This window comes from Aristolochia californica, unplaced genomic scaffold, assembly GCF_029961685.1.
Source record: "Aristolochia californica isolate CCGP_79_NKW_82.1479 unplaced genomic scaffold, dmAriCali1.0.hap1 SCAF_11, whole genome shotgun sequence".
NCBI lineage: Eukaryota > Viridiplantae > Streptophyta > Magnoliopsida > Piperales > Aristolochiaceae > Aristolochia > Aristolochia californica.
This window is the reverse complement of record NW_027181782.1, coordinates 9,196,304-9,212,550: the sequence shown is the minus strand read 5'-3', so window position 1 is coordinate 9,212,550 and position 16,247 is coordinate 9,196,304. Positions and strand designations below refer to the sequence as shown.

Below are 16,247 nucleotides of genomic sequence, written 5' to 3'. Positions count from 1 at the left end.
TAAATATATGCCCAAAAAAACACAAAACTCTAAGAGAAAATGAATATATAAGTTTAAATATATAAAATCGACGAGCCTAATGGTCATTGGTGCCGTATATTTTGCCAGCGCGCGGGTTCGAATCCCGCTGGTGCAAAATCAAATTTGAGTACCGAGTCGGCTCGGTCTTCCATCGAGCGACTCGCTCAAGCGAGTTGAAACGGCGAGCCAACTCAACTCGTCTGAATCATCCCTACTTTTTTTGCACCAAGTCGCCCGGCCATAGACGCAGAAGCCGAGTTGGAACGGCGAGTCTCAGCCCGATCCAACTCGCCCGGTATTTACCAAAATACGTTATGGTTTGAATTAACCAGTTTCTGCGCGCTGGAGGTCGTCTTCAACCTCCAGCCGCGCTCAGAAACTGACGTTAACCGGCGTTCCTTAAAGTCGTCGACGCTGGCAAACCTGTCGGAATGGTCGCCGGCGTCGGCGCTGGGTCTCCGAAGCTTTACGGCGACGCTAGGGCCGCTGACAGTCGCGCACCGAGAGAGGGCATGTATTGCATGCCTTCCAAAATAACAAGCTCAGTCGGCAGTAACATCGTACAGCAGGGTACGTGGCCGTGGTGGTGGAAGCAGGGTAAGCTGTTGTAACAAACTCTTTGAGTGGCTTATTTAAGAGGCATCCCCTCTGTGCTTTCCTATCCCCTGTCGCGTTGATTTTCCCCATGGCTAGTGCTGTTGAAGTTGTTTTTGGCTCAATTGCATTTGCAATCTTTTGTGTCTCGGTTGTTTTTTCTAAGTTTCCCTTTCTTCCAATTGGCCGAATAGCTGGTTCTATGTTGGTTGGCGGTCTGATGGTATTTTTCAGAGTTATCACCATGGACCAAGCTTATGATGCCATTGATGCTCCTTTCCTTTGGTTCCATTTTGGCATCAGGATTGTTGGTCTCTATCTTGAACAAGCCGATATGTTCAAGTATTTGGATAAAATGCTCTCGTATAAAAGCAGAGGTGGTAAAGACTTACTCTGTCGGATTTGTTTCATTTCAGCCATCTCAAGTGCAAATATTCTCATTGAATTTGTTCTGAAATTTGCAAGTCAGAATAACTTGCCACCTGAACCATTCTTATTAGCCTTGGCTTCAAGTGCAAATATTGGATCCTCAGCTACGCCAATGGGCAATCCACAAAACTGGATCATAGCTGTTCAGAGTGGCATTTCTTTTCGTAAATTTGCTGCAGGAATAGTTCCTGCTATGCTACTGGGGATAGTGGTCAATATAGTTATTATCTTATGTATGTATTGGAGGTTGTTATCACCGGTGAAAAATGAAGAACAGGCTGCTGTGCTTGAACTGGTAGCTGGGGATGAAGTGGAAGAGAGATGGACGAGGTTGTTACTGAAGACTTGTGTGTACCTAATAACACTTGGTATGACATGGAAGAGGTGGTTACGGAAGACTTGTGTGTACCTTGTAACACTTGGTATGCTAATTGCTTTGTTAATGGAGCATAATATCACAAACACAGCAATTGCAACAGCTCTAGTTCTTATGGTTGTTGATTTCAAGGATGCATTTCCATGCCTGGAAAAGGTCAGCATTCTAATTTTCTTAAGTTTTTACATAACTTTTCTTCTTCTTCTTCATTCTCTTTTTCTAAAGTTTTTTCTTTCTTAAACTCAGCTACTGGAATTCTTTTTCAAGATTGCACACTGAGATTTTATTCCAATCGTTTAATCTACCAGATTCAAACTTTTTTTTGTTTTGTTTTTGCTTCCAGGTTTCATATCCCCTCTTCTTATTTTTCTGTGGGATGTTTATAACTGTTTATGGTTTCAATAAAACCGGAATACCCAGTGCTTTCTGGGATTTAATGGAGCCACATGCACAAATTGATAGTCCTACCGGTATTATAGTGCTGGCTGCTGTGATACTTGTTCTTTCGAATGTTGCTTCTAATGTTCCTACCGGTAATTATGACTGCACATCTTTTTATATTATTCATAGCTTTCATTTAACTTGTAAAAATTTTTATAAAATTTAAAGATGTTTAATGATCATACCTTGCTTGGGTTGGGTCTGCAGCAAACTTGGTAGTCTGCTAGGAGGCCAGAGGGACCATCTCCGGTTACACTCTCTCCTTTTGGCATCATCTCCGATTTGGAATTCCCTCAACACTCAATAGTCATAGCAATAGGCTTACCTCTCATAAGGGGCTAGAAAGCAATGGATCCTCAGTGGGTTGCCTGTATACAGTACTTCTGAATTCCCATACTAGATTGTATCTTCCAGTTTTTCCTTTCCAACAAGCTGATCTCCTGCAGGGTCAGAAGTGATAACAGTCCTTAACAGGCATAGGTGATTTTTGTCAAATTTTCACCTTGCTAAAAAGCTTTATTCGTAGCTTTCATTTAACTTGTAAAACATTTTATAAAATTTAAAGATGTTTAATGATCAAGGGAAGCTCAAAGGATAAATTCAAGTGCTATATTAATGTATGGAGAAACACATGTTTTCTTTAAAACAAATATATATCTTTCTCATTCTTTCTTCTTCTCCCAAGTAATATGCTTAAAAGCAATGTTAGCTTTTCTATCGGTCTTGAGTTGCTAAAATTGTATAGCCCAAGTGAAGATTCCAGTGTGAAGTAACTTTTTTCTGCAAATTTCTCGTGCAATTTAATGTTTTATAGTATTTCTGTAATCTGTATTAGTAGTTTAACTTGTATCTTGAAGAATAAACTTCTAGCAAGAGTGTTATTATTTTAAATATCCTTTTTTTCCAGTCAATTGTGGTTCAGTTGGTTGTTTAATGTTTGTTTAGTCGTACTATATATCTGTAAATTCTTTAAACGACATACAAAAACTATTCTTTTCAAAGCTTTTTAAGTAGTTTTGAATAATAAGCATGTTAATTCAACTATAACCAGTAGCTGCATATCACAGAGGTGGTTCATCAATTTATCTATCTGGATTATCTGGCTTTGACATGTTCAGTTGTCCTCTGCTAAATAGTACTTCCTTAGGAGCTATAAAATGGTTCTAGTGCTGCAAAGTAAGATCACAAGTTTCTTGAGGGCTCTTGAAGTGAGATCATAATTTGATGGCCACTTTCAATGATGCATAGCACATTGCGTTGAAAGCTGATAAAACCAAACATGGGATCACCTGTGTAAAGCTTATCCAATGAGACTCAATTTAAGGAGTAAAAGATTTTAAGCTCTACAGCTCAATGATCATGCAGCAGTCTGGTAGAAGTTGCATGTGTTATCCACAATTGTGAACATGTTCTGAGAGCAGTTCTTGTTGAAAGCATGAAACTGAAGCATACTTGAATTAGAATGGAAGGAGTGCCACCATTTCCTTTGCTGACTTGGTCCTTTTTATTAATGGATGGTTCTGTATAACGTATATCTTTTCTCTTGGAGTTCTCTTACTTGGAGCTCGCGTGGCGGTGTCTGCAGCAGCCATTTCTGCAACGCAAGAAACAAAGGCATGGCTTGTTTTGGCATGGGTGAGCACAATTGCAGGCAACCTTTCCTTTGCTTGGGTCTGCAGCAAACTTGATAGTCTGCAAGCAGGCCAGACGGGCCATCTCCGGTTACACTCTCTCCTTTTGGCATCATCTCCGATTTGGAATTCCCTCGACACTCATAGTCATAGCAATAGGCTTACCTCTCATAAAGGGTTAGAAAGCAATGGATTCTCAGTGGGTTGCCTGTATACAGCACTTTTGAATTCCCATACTAGATCGTATCTTCCAGTAGTTAACATCCAACAAGCTCATCTCCAGCAGGGTCAGAAGTGATAAAGAGTCTTTAACAAGCATAGGTGATTTTTTGTCAAATTTTCACCTTGCTAAAAAGCTTTAATGTACTCTGTAGCTGAACATTATGTAATGATGTAGATTTCGGTTAAAAGCGTTTCCACAGGCAACTGAAATTCTGAAACCCATTTGCAATTGAATTCCTCACAGCTGAAAAGAGTTGATGACGACCCAGCAGTTATTCAATTAAATTTGAATACCAATTCTGATTTGTGACAGATCTGTGAACTCAATTACTGTGGTTCACCCTGACGGTACAAATTCCATTACAGGGATCGGAACATCCACGTCTCCGACAACCCTCTCACATCTATTTTTATGATATCTGTCTCTACTGGTTTTTTTTTTTTTTTTTTTTATCTGTCACTTTTGTTTTGTTGCTGAATCATGGGTGTTTTGATGGAAAACGAATGGCACACATGCTTGAGTCTTGGTCTTTTTTTTTCCCATATCTGTGGCTGAAAACCCTTGTTTTCTCTGCCAGCAGCTTTTGGCATTCTACAGTAAAAATCTTATGGCAGCAGAGAAAACTTGGTTGTTACTGTTCTTATGCTGGACAATTAGAAAGACAGATTTTCTGGGAAAATTGTTGCAGAATTTTTCACGCAAGGGCTTTATAAATGACTAAATGTACTCTGTCATGGCTGAGATCCAACTATGAGTGATGGTGGACCTCGTTCGGCTCATAATCTATTATACAAAAGGGCAGATTAGGGTTAGATTGTCCCATTTCCAGTAGTATGTATCGGGTTTGGACTCAAAGCCCATAATCTGTCACAATGCTAGAGAGGATTTGGACTCAAGGACTCCTTGCCCTACAACTTTTTCCGTTTTTCTTTTTTTTTTCTTTCTTCCCTACAATGGATCAACATCTGTCATGTGAATCAAAAGTGTGGGAGGTCCCACCCGACCTGACCCAATCTGCCCTAATTATAGCTAGCATGGTTTCACTAAAAGAGCATCATATGGTTTCACTATTATTGACTATTTTAGATAGCATTTCCAACCAGGAGAAAGGAGGATGGTTAATGAGGACAATTATTCTAAAATCGTTAATGCGCGCACACGAGGGAAAGTGAAAATGAATGACTCGCTCCAATGTATTTAGTAAATAAATAATTAATAATCAAGTAAGAAACTAATAGATTATGTGATGATTTGTGTTAATTAACCAATCAATTAACCTATTTAATGTAATAACTAATCAATTATTTAACGGAACATCTACTAATTACTTAATTATTTAATTAATTAACCACATTCTAATTATATAATTAACTAATTAATTGAATTAAGATTAAAGTAGTGGTTGCGAACAACCAAAATGACATTCTATTTGATTGTAGCTAATACTATTTAATTAATTAGCAATAAATGTATTTACTAATTGAATAACTACTGATTAGGTAAGACAATAATTAATTACGTGACAATTTATGCTAATTAATATGTCAATTAACCTATTTAATGAGATAAATATTCAATATCTTAATCAAACATGTAGTAATTACTTAATTATATAATTAATTTAATCTATTCTAATTATATAATTAACTAATTATTTGATTCAATTAATTTTATAAGCATTATCAATTATATTTTTCATTTTTGTTTTATTTTTTATTTTTAGTAATTAATTACATTATTTCTCTTACTTTTTAGTAATTAACTTATAAAGCATAGTCAAGTTGTATAAAATAAAGAATAAAGGGAAATCACCCAAATAATAAACATTTTATGTTGCATTTCATTTCTTATCCAATTTTGTGCATATAAGTATAACTTCTAGGAGTATAGAACACTCTAGTCATCCAAAAACCTAACTTCCGGTGCAAAATGCAGCTTCTAAGCAACCATAGATATTAGAATTGCTAATATACCACGTATTATTTTTACCATAATAGGATATTTTGATGCATTTTCTTTCCACCAAGTTAAAATGTCAAAGCTTTCTTGACTGGAACCCATCTTGGGTTGTTAAGTCATCTCTTCCAAGTAAGTATCAAAATCCGATCTCATATTTTCAGTGACTGATGTTTCTTTGAGAAAATTATGATACATTTATTCAACATCCCAACTTACTAAAAACATAAGATTGTATTAAAGTAAATCTAGCTTGTATCCATATTTTCTTTAAATTATGCACTAGTCAAGTAATTACTTGAATAAAAGTTGTATTCATCATAAATATCTCTTAATCCCTTGTGAATCTCTTAAAATTTGTTTTTTACTTCTTCACCATAAATCAATCATCTCGAAGAAAAATTTCACTAATTTGAACACTAATTTAGGGTTCAAAACAAGAACAATGGCTAATATTGTGATAACTATATACCATATTATTTCTTAAACTTTTTTCATCATCATAGTAGTCATTGATACAATGAATGACTCTGAACAATCACAAAATTTTCTCAAAAGTAAATAAATTTTACAAATCTCAATAAAATAGTGGTTGGTTGTTGAGCTTTTTGTGCTTGAGAAAGTCAATGTTACCTCATAAAAATTTGTAGACATTAACTTACAAGATATACAATTTTCTATTCTTCAAATGAAGGTAAAGGTTATAAGCTTCATCTTGTTCAAGTAATCTAATAAATGCATATTTGAATTCCAATGTTGTGCTCAATATCAAATTTGTTGAGTTCCATATAGTTGGAACATCTAAAATAATGACCTTGGTTTGCCACTTCTACAAACTTTTGTTCCCCTATTGTAGAAGACATATCTACAGTCGCGCAGAAGCTGCGTTTAGCACCGGATGTCAGATTTTGGATGACTATGAGTGTATTATACCCCCAAAAATTGTAGATGTTATACTTTGTGCACAAGATTGGATAAGAAATGAAATGCAACATAACGTGTTTATTATTTGGGTGATTTCCCTTTATTCTTTATTTTATATAACATGACTATGTTAATTGTGGCATGATTTAAATATATACTATGTCAGTTAGATTCTCTTCAAGAGAATTTTTTTTTTTTTTAACCTTATGATGCTCTTTTAGTGAAATCATGCTAACTATAATTATATTAATTGAATTTAAATTATTTTTAATTTAATATATACTTTTTTGTTTTTTCAATTAATTTTTTTTTTTACTATCATCGACCGGTGCTAATATTCTTTGTAGAGTGAATTTTGGCTTATCCCAAATCTTGCTTCCTTGTTCAAAGGTTTGGGTTATGTTTACCCAGAGGTTCCATGTTTGGGCTACAAAAAGCTAGGGCATGAGAAGTTGGTCAATCTGCCCTTACTTTTTAATCGTATGACTAATTTTATAGCTATATCGCAATTTATACACCTTTGTGATACTAACATTTTAATTTCTAAATGATGTCATGAGTTTATTCATTAAGAAGAGTAGTAACAAATATTTTTAGAATTTGCTAAGTATATTTGTCTTGGTGTTTCATGTTCTAAAGCATTGCTTTAGGCTTCTTAGATTCAATTGCACTACAATGATGTTGAGTGTCCGCCTCTTATTAACTCGATAAATATCTAAATAAATAAAAAACACATGGAGTGAAAATCTTTTTATTAACCATAGGTGGAAACATTGTCTTATGATGTTTGTCTTATTATTTAAAAATCTAAATATGTAAAAAAATATAAACAAATATATAGTACATAAAAAGTTAATAATTAATAAAAATAAATATTAATTTAAAAATAAATAAATATAAATTATTACAAATAATTTAGATTACAAAAATTATAAAATTAATTTATTATAAAAAATTTAAAATTAATTATATTTCTATAAATTTTCCAAAGATAATTTAAATTATAAAAAAATATATTTAAATATAGTAAATTAAAAATAAAAATATGTAATATTATTATTAATACTAAAATTTAAAAAAATATATAAAAAATTACATTAATAAAATTATTGAAAATTAAAATAATTCAAACAACAAAAAATACTAAAATAATATATATATTATTAAAATAATTTAAATTCAATTAACGTAATTATAGCTAGCATGGTTTCACTAAAAGAGCATCATATGATACAAAAAAACATGTGCCTTGAAGAGAATCTAACTAAAATATGGATGACCTTTTGTACAAAATTATATATATATATATATATATATTTTTAAGCATGGCGTCTGTCCATGAGGTTGGAGGTTACACCCTATTGTACTTTAGGCTTGTCTTGTGTTTTCTATTTTTCTTAACAATCAAGTGCTAACTGATCACAGATTTTACAAACATGATAATTTCAGATATCACAACATCATCACCATTGTATATCATCTCCACCAAGAGGTTATATGACATTACTGTTGATTATTTTAGATAACAGTTCCAATTAGGAGAAAAGAGGATGGTTAATCAGGATAGTTATTCTAAAATCGTCAATGCGCGCACACAAGGGAAAGTGAAAATGAATGACTCACTCCAATGTATTTAGTAAATAAATAAATAATAATTAAGTAAGGAATTAATCAATTAAGCGATAATTTGTGTTAATAAACCGACTAATTGACCTATTTAATGTAGTAACTAATCAATTATTTAACGGAACAACTACTAATTAGTTAATTAATTAATTAATTAAACACGTTCTAATTCTATAATTAACTAATTAATTAAAGAAATTGCATCTATTTCACATATGATTGTTACGAATACTTTGGGATGAAGCCCAGCGAAATGGAAGCTCATGATCAAGGAGTGTACAACCTAGAGGATCAAAGCTTTCAAGTTCATTATCAAGGCACATCTTCCTCACACTACGCTCCTCCTATATGGCTCACACCAGGTCTTTAGTCGATCTCTCTCATTTGTCTCTTCTTCTTTTGCACTTATTATTTATTACAAAGCCCTCAACCAAAGAAAGCTTCATCTTCATTTGAATTTTCAGAAGCCTTTTAGCTGCATAATAGTTGAGTACCTGTTTTTCAGGCGTCAAATACCGAGTCGGAGAAAACCACCTTGGATCAGACTTAGCGAGGTGATTGCACAAGATAAGGTCTCTATTACCGAATTTTCTTATGGCCATGCATGCAGAGTGTCAGAGCATAGAAAAAGTCAAATTTTACAAGGCACGGTCAAATGAACCAAACAGTAATTGCTTCTTCCCAAACTCTCTTCCACAATGCTGAGAACAAACTATTGCTAAAGGATAAGATTTATCTCATGTTTTCTTATTTATTTTCTTCTTTGAAAGTTCATTTTCTCATTCAGGAAAACCCACTTACAGAATAAAATCCTCAAAATGTGATCGTCCCTATGTGAATTTTGTATTCTCAACATGACCAGCTGCCTTAGAGAAAGCAAAAACAGAAAACTATACAAACTAAATCCTACTCTTTTTGTCAATCATCAAAGCCTAGTAACCACTAAGAAAGACGTTGGGGACAAGACAATAACAGAGAAAGAGTGGTAAAATAGGCCCATGGCAAAATAAACTGATCCAATGATCAAAGGTATGACCTAATTGTTGCATGCAAAAATAGGAAGTTCAGGAATAGATTTCAAATGCAGATATGGGCTTCAAATACCTGAAACAGTGCATTTTGTGTCGAAACTTCATGGCTTTATTTCCTCATTTTCTTGACCTTGCAGCCATTTAAAAAGCGCCATTGAGGCACTCCCTCTCTGCACGTGGTTGGAGGTTGAAGACGACCTCCAGCGCGCAAAAACAAAAAAAAAAAAAAAATTTCGACAGCATATGGTAAGTGGTAACCAGATTTAATTTCTGAGTCGGATCGTAAGGGTTGACTTGGTGTCACTCACCCGTTCCAACTCGCTCATTCCAGTTACCCTAGAGCAGGCCGAGTCGCCCGTTCCAACTCTCTCAATCCTCACTGGTGAAGAACAATCTTCAGAATTTTGTCTGGACTCATTATCACGTTCAAATAGGAGTGGCCTATCCAGAAAGAACACAGACTTGAAGAATTCATAAGATGCAAAGAATAGTGCTCCTTGCGTCATGTACATAACCAACCTAGGAGTTAATCCCCTGATCAAAACAAATGAATACAAGGACATTGAAATTAGAACCCACAGTGCTACACAATTATTTGGTATAGAACAGAAAACTACTCTATTCCCAACACTTTTTTAAAAAAACCATGCAAAGCTTTTCCTTCTTCAGTAGATAATGGAATAAACTTAATGGAAAATTGGGCCAAAGAAAACCAATTACATCCCCACACATAAACATACTGCTCACTTCCCCAGCTTCTGTCAATCAACTATTCTGCATCAGATATTGATCCAATCTATATTATTTCTCAAATTGCTGGAGATAAGCTATTAAAGCTCTGATATCTCTAGTTGTAAGCTCTTTTTTTTATTTTAATTCAAGGTTTGCTCCCCTCCCTGTTAATATTATATAAAACAAGAAAGCATAACAACATCTCAAAAATGAGTTCTGCTATCTCTTGATAATAAAAGTAAATGAAGATACTTGTAAAGAGACCTTTCACACCTTCATTCTTGGCTAGTTCTTGAAGGACATGAAAAACACCATCGTATTGTCTCACTGATCCTGGAATCTAATTAGCAACAAACACTTAAACATGTAATATAAAGTACAGCAACTTATAGCATCACAATTAATGGGATGCAATGACAGTTCGCAAGGGAAGCATACATCCCTTTCAATCAAGATGGTTCGAAAATCAGAAAAAGACAAACCCATTATCATGACAAAAATGAATATGGCTGCACCCACCTGCGTCTGCAATCTTGTCTTCACCACATCAAATGGGGTAGTAAACAATGCTGCAGTGGATCCAGCAAGTCCCCCACATACCAGCTGCATGGAAAAAGCAACATAAATGTTAAAATGCAAGTACAAGTTGAATTACATGCAACACCATCGGGTAATCAAGCAAGAAAAATCAGGCACCAAGTCAACTAAATAATATACAAGGTTAGCACAACCCAATCCTTATCAACTTCAAATATGACCTCAACACTGAGTTACAGTATTTACAAGAACCACTTAGACAACATGAAAGAAGCATAGAACATAGATATCCTACTTTAGATGCCTAGCCAATTTCTAAACTCGAAGATAGTATGCAATGTGAGAGTTGAATTTGACAAGACATGTCCCGCGTTCAAAGCATATCATAAGCCTATTTATTCATTAAGCACCAAGCAGATTTGCCTCCCCATCAGAGTAAAGACGCATTATAAAAAACAACATCTCAAATATTTCCCTAGTATAATGTCCACATGTAACTCACATGATATGTCTACAGATGGATATGCAAACTAAGTATTAAGAAAAGGACAACGAAGCCAACCATCTGTACGGGGTATGTATAAGCATTAGGCTGTGATGATGGCGAATGGCATTATGAATTGCTTTAGACTTTCATAGGTGTAGAACTGCATTAAAAGAACAAGTGAAATTTTTTTAAGTCTCTCATAGTCAATAGAGAGAACCAATATGAAGGAGACGTATCATAAAAGAAGCACATAAAAAATCGACCTGATTATAGAATGTGGAATATTTCTACAGAGAACAGCACCCCACCCAGCATAAAGAGAAGAGAGTCCAACCTTCTCTAGAATTCCTACCAAGCCACTCCTGTAGTAGTAAAAGTAACATGAAACAAATAACGACTTAACAAATTTTCTTAAGCAACCCAACCCTCTCTGTTAGAACAGCATATTAATATGCCACTGACACAGATAAAGCTACATAAAATGTCATAAATAAGTGCTACTATCGCCTCTTTTTTAGCTTAAATTATGAACCCTTCTTCGACTTTTCTGATGACGATTACATTTGATGTAGAAATTCCATTACAGGGATCGAAACATTCACGTCTCCAACAACCCTCTCACATCTATTTTTATGATATCTATCTCTACTGGGTTTTTTTTTTTATCTGTCACTTTTGTTTTTTTGCTGAATCATGGGTGTTTTGATGGAAAACGAATGCCACACGGGCTTGACTCTCGGTCTTTTTTTTTTTTTTTTCCATGTCCGTGGCTGAAAACCCTCGTTTTCTCTGCCATCTTTTGGCATTCTACAGTAAAAATCTTATGGCAGCAGAGAAAACTGGTTGTTACTGTTCTCATGCTGGACAATGAGAAAGGCAGATTTCCTAGGAAAATTGTTGCAGAATTTTTCACGCAAGGGCTTTATAAATAACTAAATGCCAGTATAAATGGGGCCTTTACTTATCTTAGCTGGGATTATCTTTAGTTTTGGTTGATGTGGTTATTAATAGTAAAAATAAAAACAAATTTTCAGGTACATCTTTGGAGACTTTTTTATATAAATTCAACTATAAAGCCCATAAATTACTTTATCATGGCTGAGATCCAACTATGAGTGATGGTGGACCTCGTTCGGCCCATAATCTATTATACAAAAGGGCAGATTAGGGTTGCCTATCCCATTTCGAGTGGTATGTATCGGGTTTGGACTCGAGGCCCATAATCTGTCACAATGTTAGAGACGGTTTGGCCTCAAGGACTCCCTGCCCTACAACTTTTTTGTTTTTGTTTTTTTCCTTTCTCCCCTTCAATGGATCAACATCTGTCACGTGAATCAACCGGGTTGGTCGAGTGAGAGGAACACTTCCTCCACGTGGCAAGGACGCTGCTATAATTCATCTCAGGGAGCATCTACAGCAGCACCATCCAGACACACTCCGACTACGACTCGGGTAGCCGATCCCCGCCCTGGTAATTCCCTACCGAGCTTTATAAAAAAATTGACGAGTGCAGAGATGGCAAAAAGGTAGTCCAAAAATCTCTGTTATAACTGCGATGAGCAGTATCGGGTCGGACACCAATGTAAACGATTATTTTGGCTCGAGATGGAGGATTCAGAGGATTCAGAGGAACCAGAGGATATTATCGAGGAGGAACCACCAGAGATATCCTTGCATGCTATTACTGGGCAGAAATCGCCTACTACAATGCAAGTCCGAGCTCATGTCATCAACCGAGAACTGGTGGGACTAGTCGACTCGGGGAGTACACACAATTTTCTGAGTTTGACAGCCGCACAACATCTCCAGCTCCAGATACACACTCATCCGACAGCCACCGTCTCAGTGCCCAATGGCGAGAAGATCCCTAGCTATGGGATTAGTAAGGCGGTAACTTTTTCCATTGGATTTACTTCATTTAATGCAGAATTTTTTGTTATTCCCCTAGCAGGATTTGATATGGTTTTAGGCATTAAATGGTTACAAACATTGGGGCCCATTCTGTGGGACTTTTCGGCTTTAACCATGACCTTTGATTTGGCCGGAAGTCAGGTGCTCTTACAGGACTGTCAGGTGGACAGGGCCCACCGCATACACACTTTGCAGACACAGGATCAGCCTGATAGTACTAGTGATGGTCTGGTTGAGGAGTTCTATGATCTCTTCCAGGAGCCTTCGGGGTTACCTCCCATGAGGCACTGTGACCATAGGATCTGTCTGAAACCAGGTTCTGAGGTAGTGGTCGTGCGACCATACCATTACCCACACCTTCAGAAGGACGAGATAGTGCGTCAGTGCCATGAGATGTTGAAACAGGGTCTTATTCGTCCCAACTGCTCCTCGTTCTCTTCACCCGTCTTACTTGTGAAGAAACATGATGGGACATGGAGGTTCTGCGTGGATTATCGGGAGTTGAACGTGCAGACAGTAAAAGACAAGTTCCCGATTCCGGTAGTGGATGAGCTTCTGGATGAGTTACATGGGTCGTGGTTATTCACTAAACTCGACCTCCGTTCAGGATACCATCAGCTCCGGATGCACCCCTCTGATATCGAGAAGACGGCGTTCCGCACGCACCATGGCCACTTTGAGTTCGTCATCATGCCGTTCGGGTTATCCAATGCACCCTCCACATTTCAAGCTTTGATGAACGAGGTATTTAGCCCCTATCTTCGAAAATTTGTTCTTGTATTTTTTGATGATATTTTGATATATAGCAAGTCGGTTGAGGAACATTTGGCACACTTGAGGATTGTTTTCGACTTGTTAAGAGCACATCAGCTCTATTTGAAACACTCCAAGTGTTCTTTTGCGGCTTCACATGTGGGATATCTGGGACGCATTATCTCACATGAGGGGGTTACGGTGGATCCCGAGAAGATCCGAGCTATTCACGAGTGGCCGCAACCACAGTCGTGTTTTGCATTACGGAGTTTTCTGGGTCATGCGGGCTACTACCGCAAATTTATTCAGAACTATGGGCCAGTGGCAGCACCAGTGACGAGTTTAAACAGAGAGAGAGAGAGAGAGAGAAAGAATCGGTTTCAAGTATGAGAAAACCCATGTAGGGAAAGAGCATAAATCCTCATGCTGGAAATTCTTGGAGAAACTTCATGTATCCTTGAAGAGCTGTTTAAAATGAGGCTTGCAGTAGAGGACTTCAGCCATGGAAGAGTAGTTACTCATCTAAAGATATACATCATCAGCATAATTAATGGAAAATAAAAACAGATAAGCTTATTTCAAATGGGTCATACTGATTTCAACAATACAACACTTCTACCCAGAACAACAAGAAAAAAAAAAGCTTATCTGTGATCCTAATACAAAAATACTAACCACAAGGGGCTCTCCACAATGGCTGCATTTGAAGCAGGTCTTGTGATAGGCCACACCATCAGCAGATAACATAGCAACAATGTAAACAGTCCTATCACATGCCTTGCACTTCTCACAAGAGTCCCAGTGAAAGCCATCTTGAAAAATCAAAACTCGAAGGAACAAATAAACAAACAGATGCTCTGCAAAGAGGAAGGCCAGGTTCTTGGGTACCAACCCCTCCACCCCAACAGTTTTTATCTCAACCTCACCTTCGGTTTCCTCCCTATCCTCACCCTCGCCCATTCTGAGACTCCAAAACCGCCACCGTCACCTCCACCCTCTCCACCGTCTCCAATAAATGGGAAATCGACCCCAGTCGAAGAAGCGAAGGCAGGGAAGACGACGACGACGATGAAGAACAGAAGAAAGGTCTCCACCAATGCCGTTCACTCCGCCATCTCCGACACGCTCGGCGTCTTGGAGATCTATCCTTGTGGCCAAATCCTCGCCGCTGTTGGAATCGCTCGGAAAATTCGGATTCAGGTCGTTGGTAGGAGAGCATGTGATGAATTTCATCGAAGTTGGATTACAGCTATGCAAGCGAGTCTTGATTCTTTAAGGCTAATCGTGCGAATTCTCTACTTACCAAGTTTATGCCCTTTATCCATTCTTTCCTATCCTAAAAAAGGAAACGCGGTTTCTTTCAATTCAAATCCCATTCCAATTGGAATTCTATCTGTAACCTCGGCCTATATATAACACTCACTCTACTTCACTCTCAACCTTCTCTCAAATTCTTCACTCTCAACCTTCTCTCAAATTCTTCACTCTCAACCTTCTCTCAAATTCTCCATCACTCGACCAAATGCCGAAACGCACCGCCATGTCCAAAGATGAGGATCGTCACAGTACCAAGAAGCGCCTCAAGTTGGTTACAAAGATATTTCCAACTACTTCAGAAGTCCATTGTGGATCGCAAGTGCTACAAGGGATTAATGCTGCGCCTACTCTTTCTTCGGAACTACCGACCGGAATGCTTTCTCCTATCATCGAACATATTGATCGCCCGGAGCTTTTTTCTACCAATTGCTGCAACGATCACCAACTCCGGTTGAAGAACCGTTTTGCTGACACCATAAAAAGGGCTCAAGAAAAACTTCGTGAGGTTGCTGAAACGAGGAAGAACGTTCGGCCCAGAGAAGTTTGTTTGCTTGCTCAATAGACTTCTATGAAGATCGTGTTTATGGTCAGATATTAGGTTCTTGATGATAACTTCCTTTGTAAACAGACACTTGTACGATCCGTTTTCCTTTTTTCTTGGTGTTGGAACTCGGAGGAGAGAAAAGAGTTAAACCCTCTTCTTTTATGAAATGATTCTATTATAATTAAATGATTAAAAGATGGTTTTATTCCTCAAAAGTAAAAAATTTGAATGTTTTTTTAATCCAATCCTCTGTTTTTTACTTAGCCCTTGAAGCATAAAGGATGTTGGCCACTGTTTGCAGAAAAAATTACTCTCGTAGATTTGTAAAAACTATGCCTACCCGCAGAAAAATGGGCTTCGCCCAAGTAGTAGAATTATGATAAATGTTGAATCACCTCGACTAGTTCAATTGTGGAGGACTGAGAAAACAGCAGAACTATCAAGGGGATGGAATCGAGTTCTCAGTTGGATTCGAGATGGGGGTCCCTGGTTCAAACAATGGGACATCGCTACCTGTTGCACTTTCCCTTTCCATTCTTGGTTTTTTTTTTTTTATTCCACTTGAACTTCAGGATTTCAAGATGGCCAAAGAATCAAGATCCCAAGTTCAAAGAGTTCCTCAATCAGTGTATCCCAGCTGGTTTCCTTCGTTGATGGTGCGTTATGCAAAACATTCATGAGTTCATCTCTGTAATATTTATCTGTTCTTTGAAT

The 16,247-nt window shown here is 37.0% G+C and overlaps 1 protein-coding gene and 1 pseudogene across 3 annotated transcripts; one reads left to right on the top strand and one right to left on the bottom strand.

Annotated features, from left to right (window-relative positions):
- Nucleotides 1-706: 706 nt before the first annotated feature.
- On the top strand, nucleotides 707-3,978 carry LOC137943580 (silicon efflux transporter LSI2-like; annotated as a pseudogene).
- A 5,621-nt stretch (nucleotides 3,979-9,599) lies between these two features.
- Nucleotides 9,600-15,638, bottom strand: LOC137944447 (uncharacterized). Of its 3 annotated transcripts, none has more exons than XM_068790132.1 (4): nucleotides 14,348-15,638; nucleotides 10,504-10,587; nucleotides 10,258-10,324; nucleotides 9,600-9,786 (listed from the first exon to the last, which is right to left on the bottom strand). In XM_068790132.1, exons 1-4 carry the CDS (start codon nucleotides 14,630-14,632, stop codon nucleotides 9,779-9,781), a joined length of 444 nt encoding a protein of 147 aa, XP_068646233.1. In that variant the 5' UTR covers nucleotides 14,633-15,638; the 3' UTR covers nucleotides 9,600-9,778. The 3 variants fall into 3 exon arrangements, 2 of the variants coding, with proteins under 2 accessions (XP_068646233.1, XP_068646234.1); XR_011110818.1 differs by lacking the exons at nucleotides 9,600-9,786; nucleotides 14,348-15,638 and adding exons at nucleotides 11,084-11,168; nucleotides 11,272-11,352 and having other exon boundaries at nucleotides 10,257-10,324; XM_068790133.1 differs by lacking the exon at nucleotides 10,258-10,324.
- Between the last annotated feature and the right edge of the window lie 609 nt (nucleotides 15,639-16,247).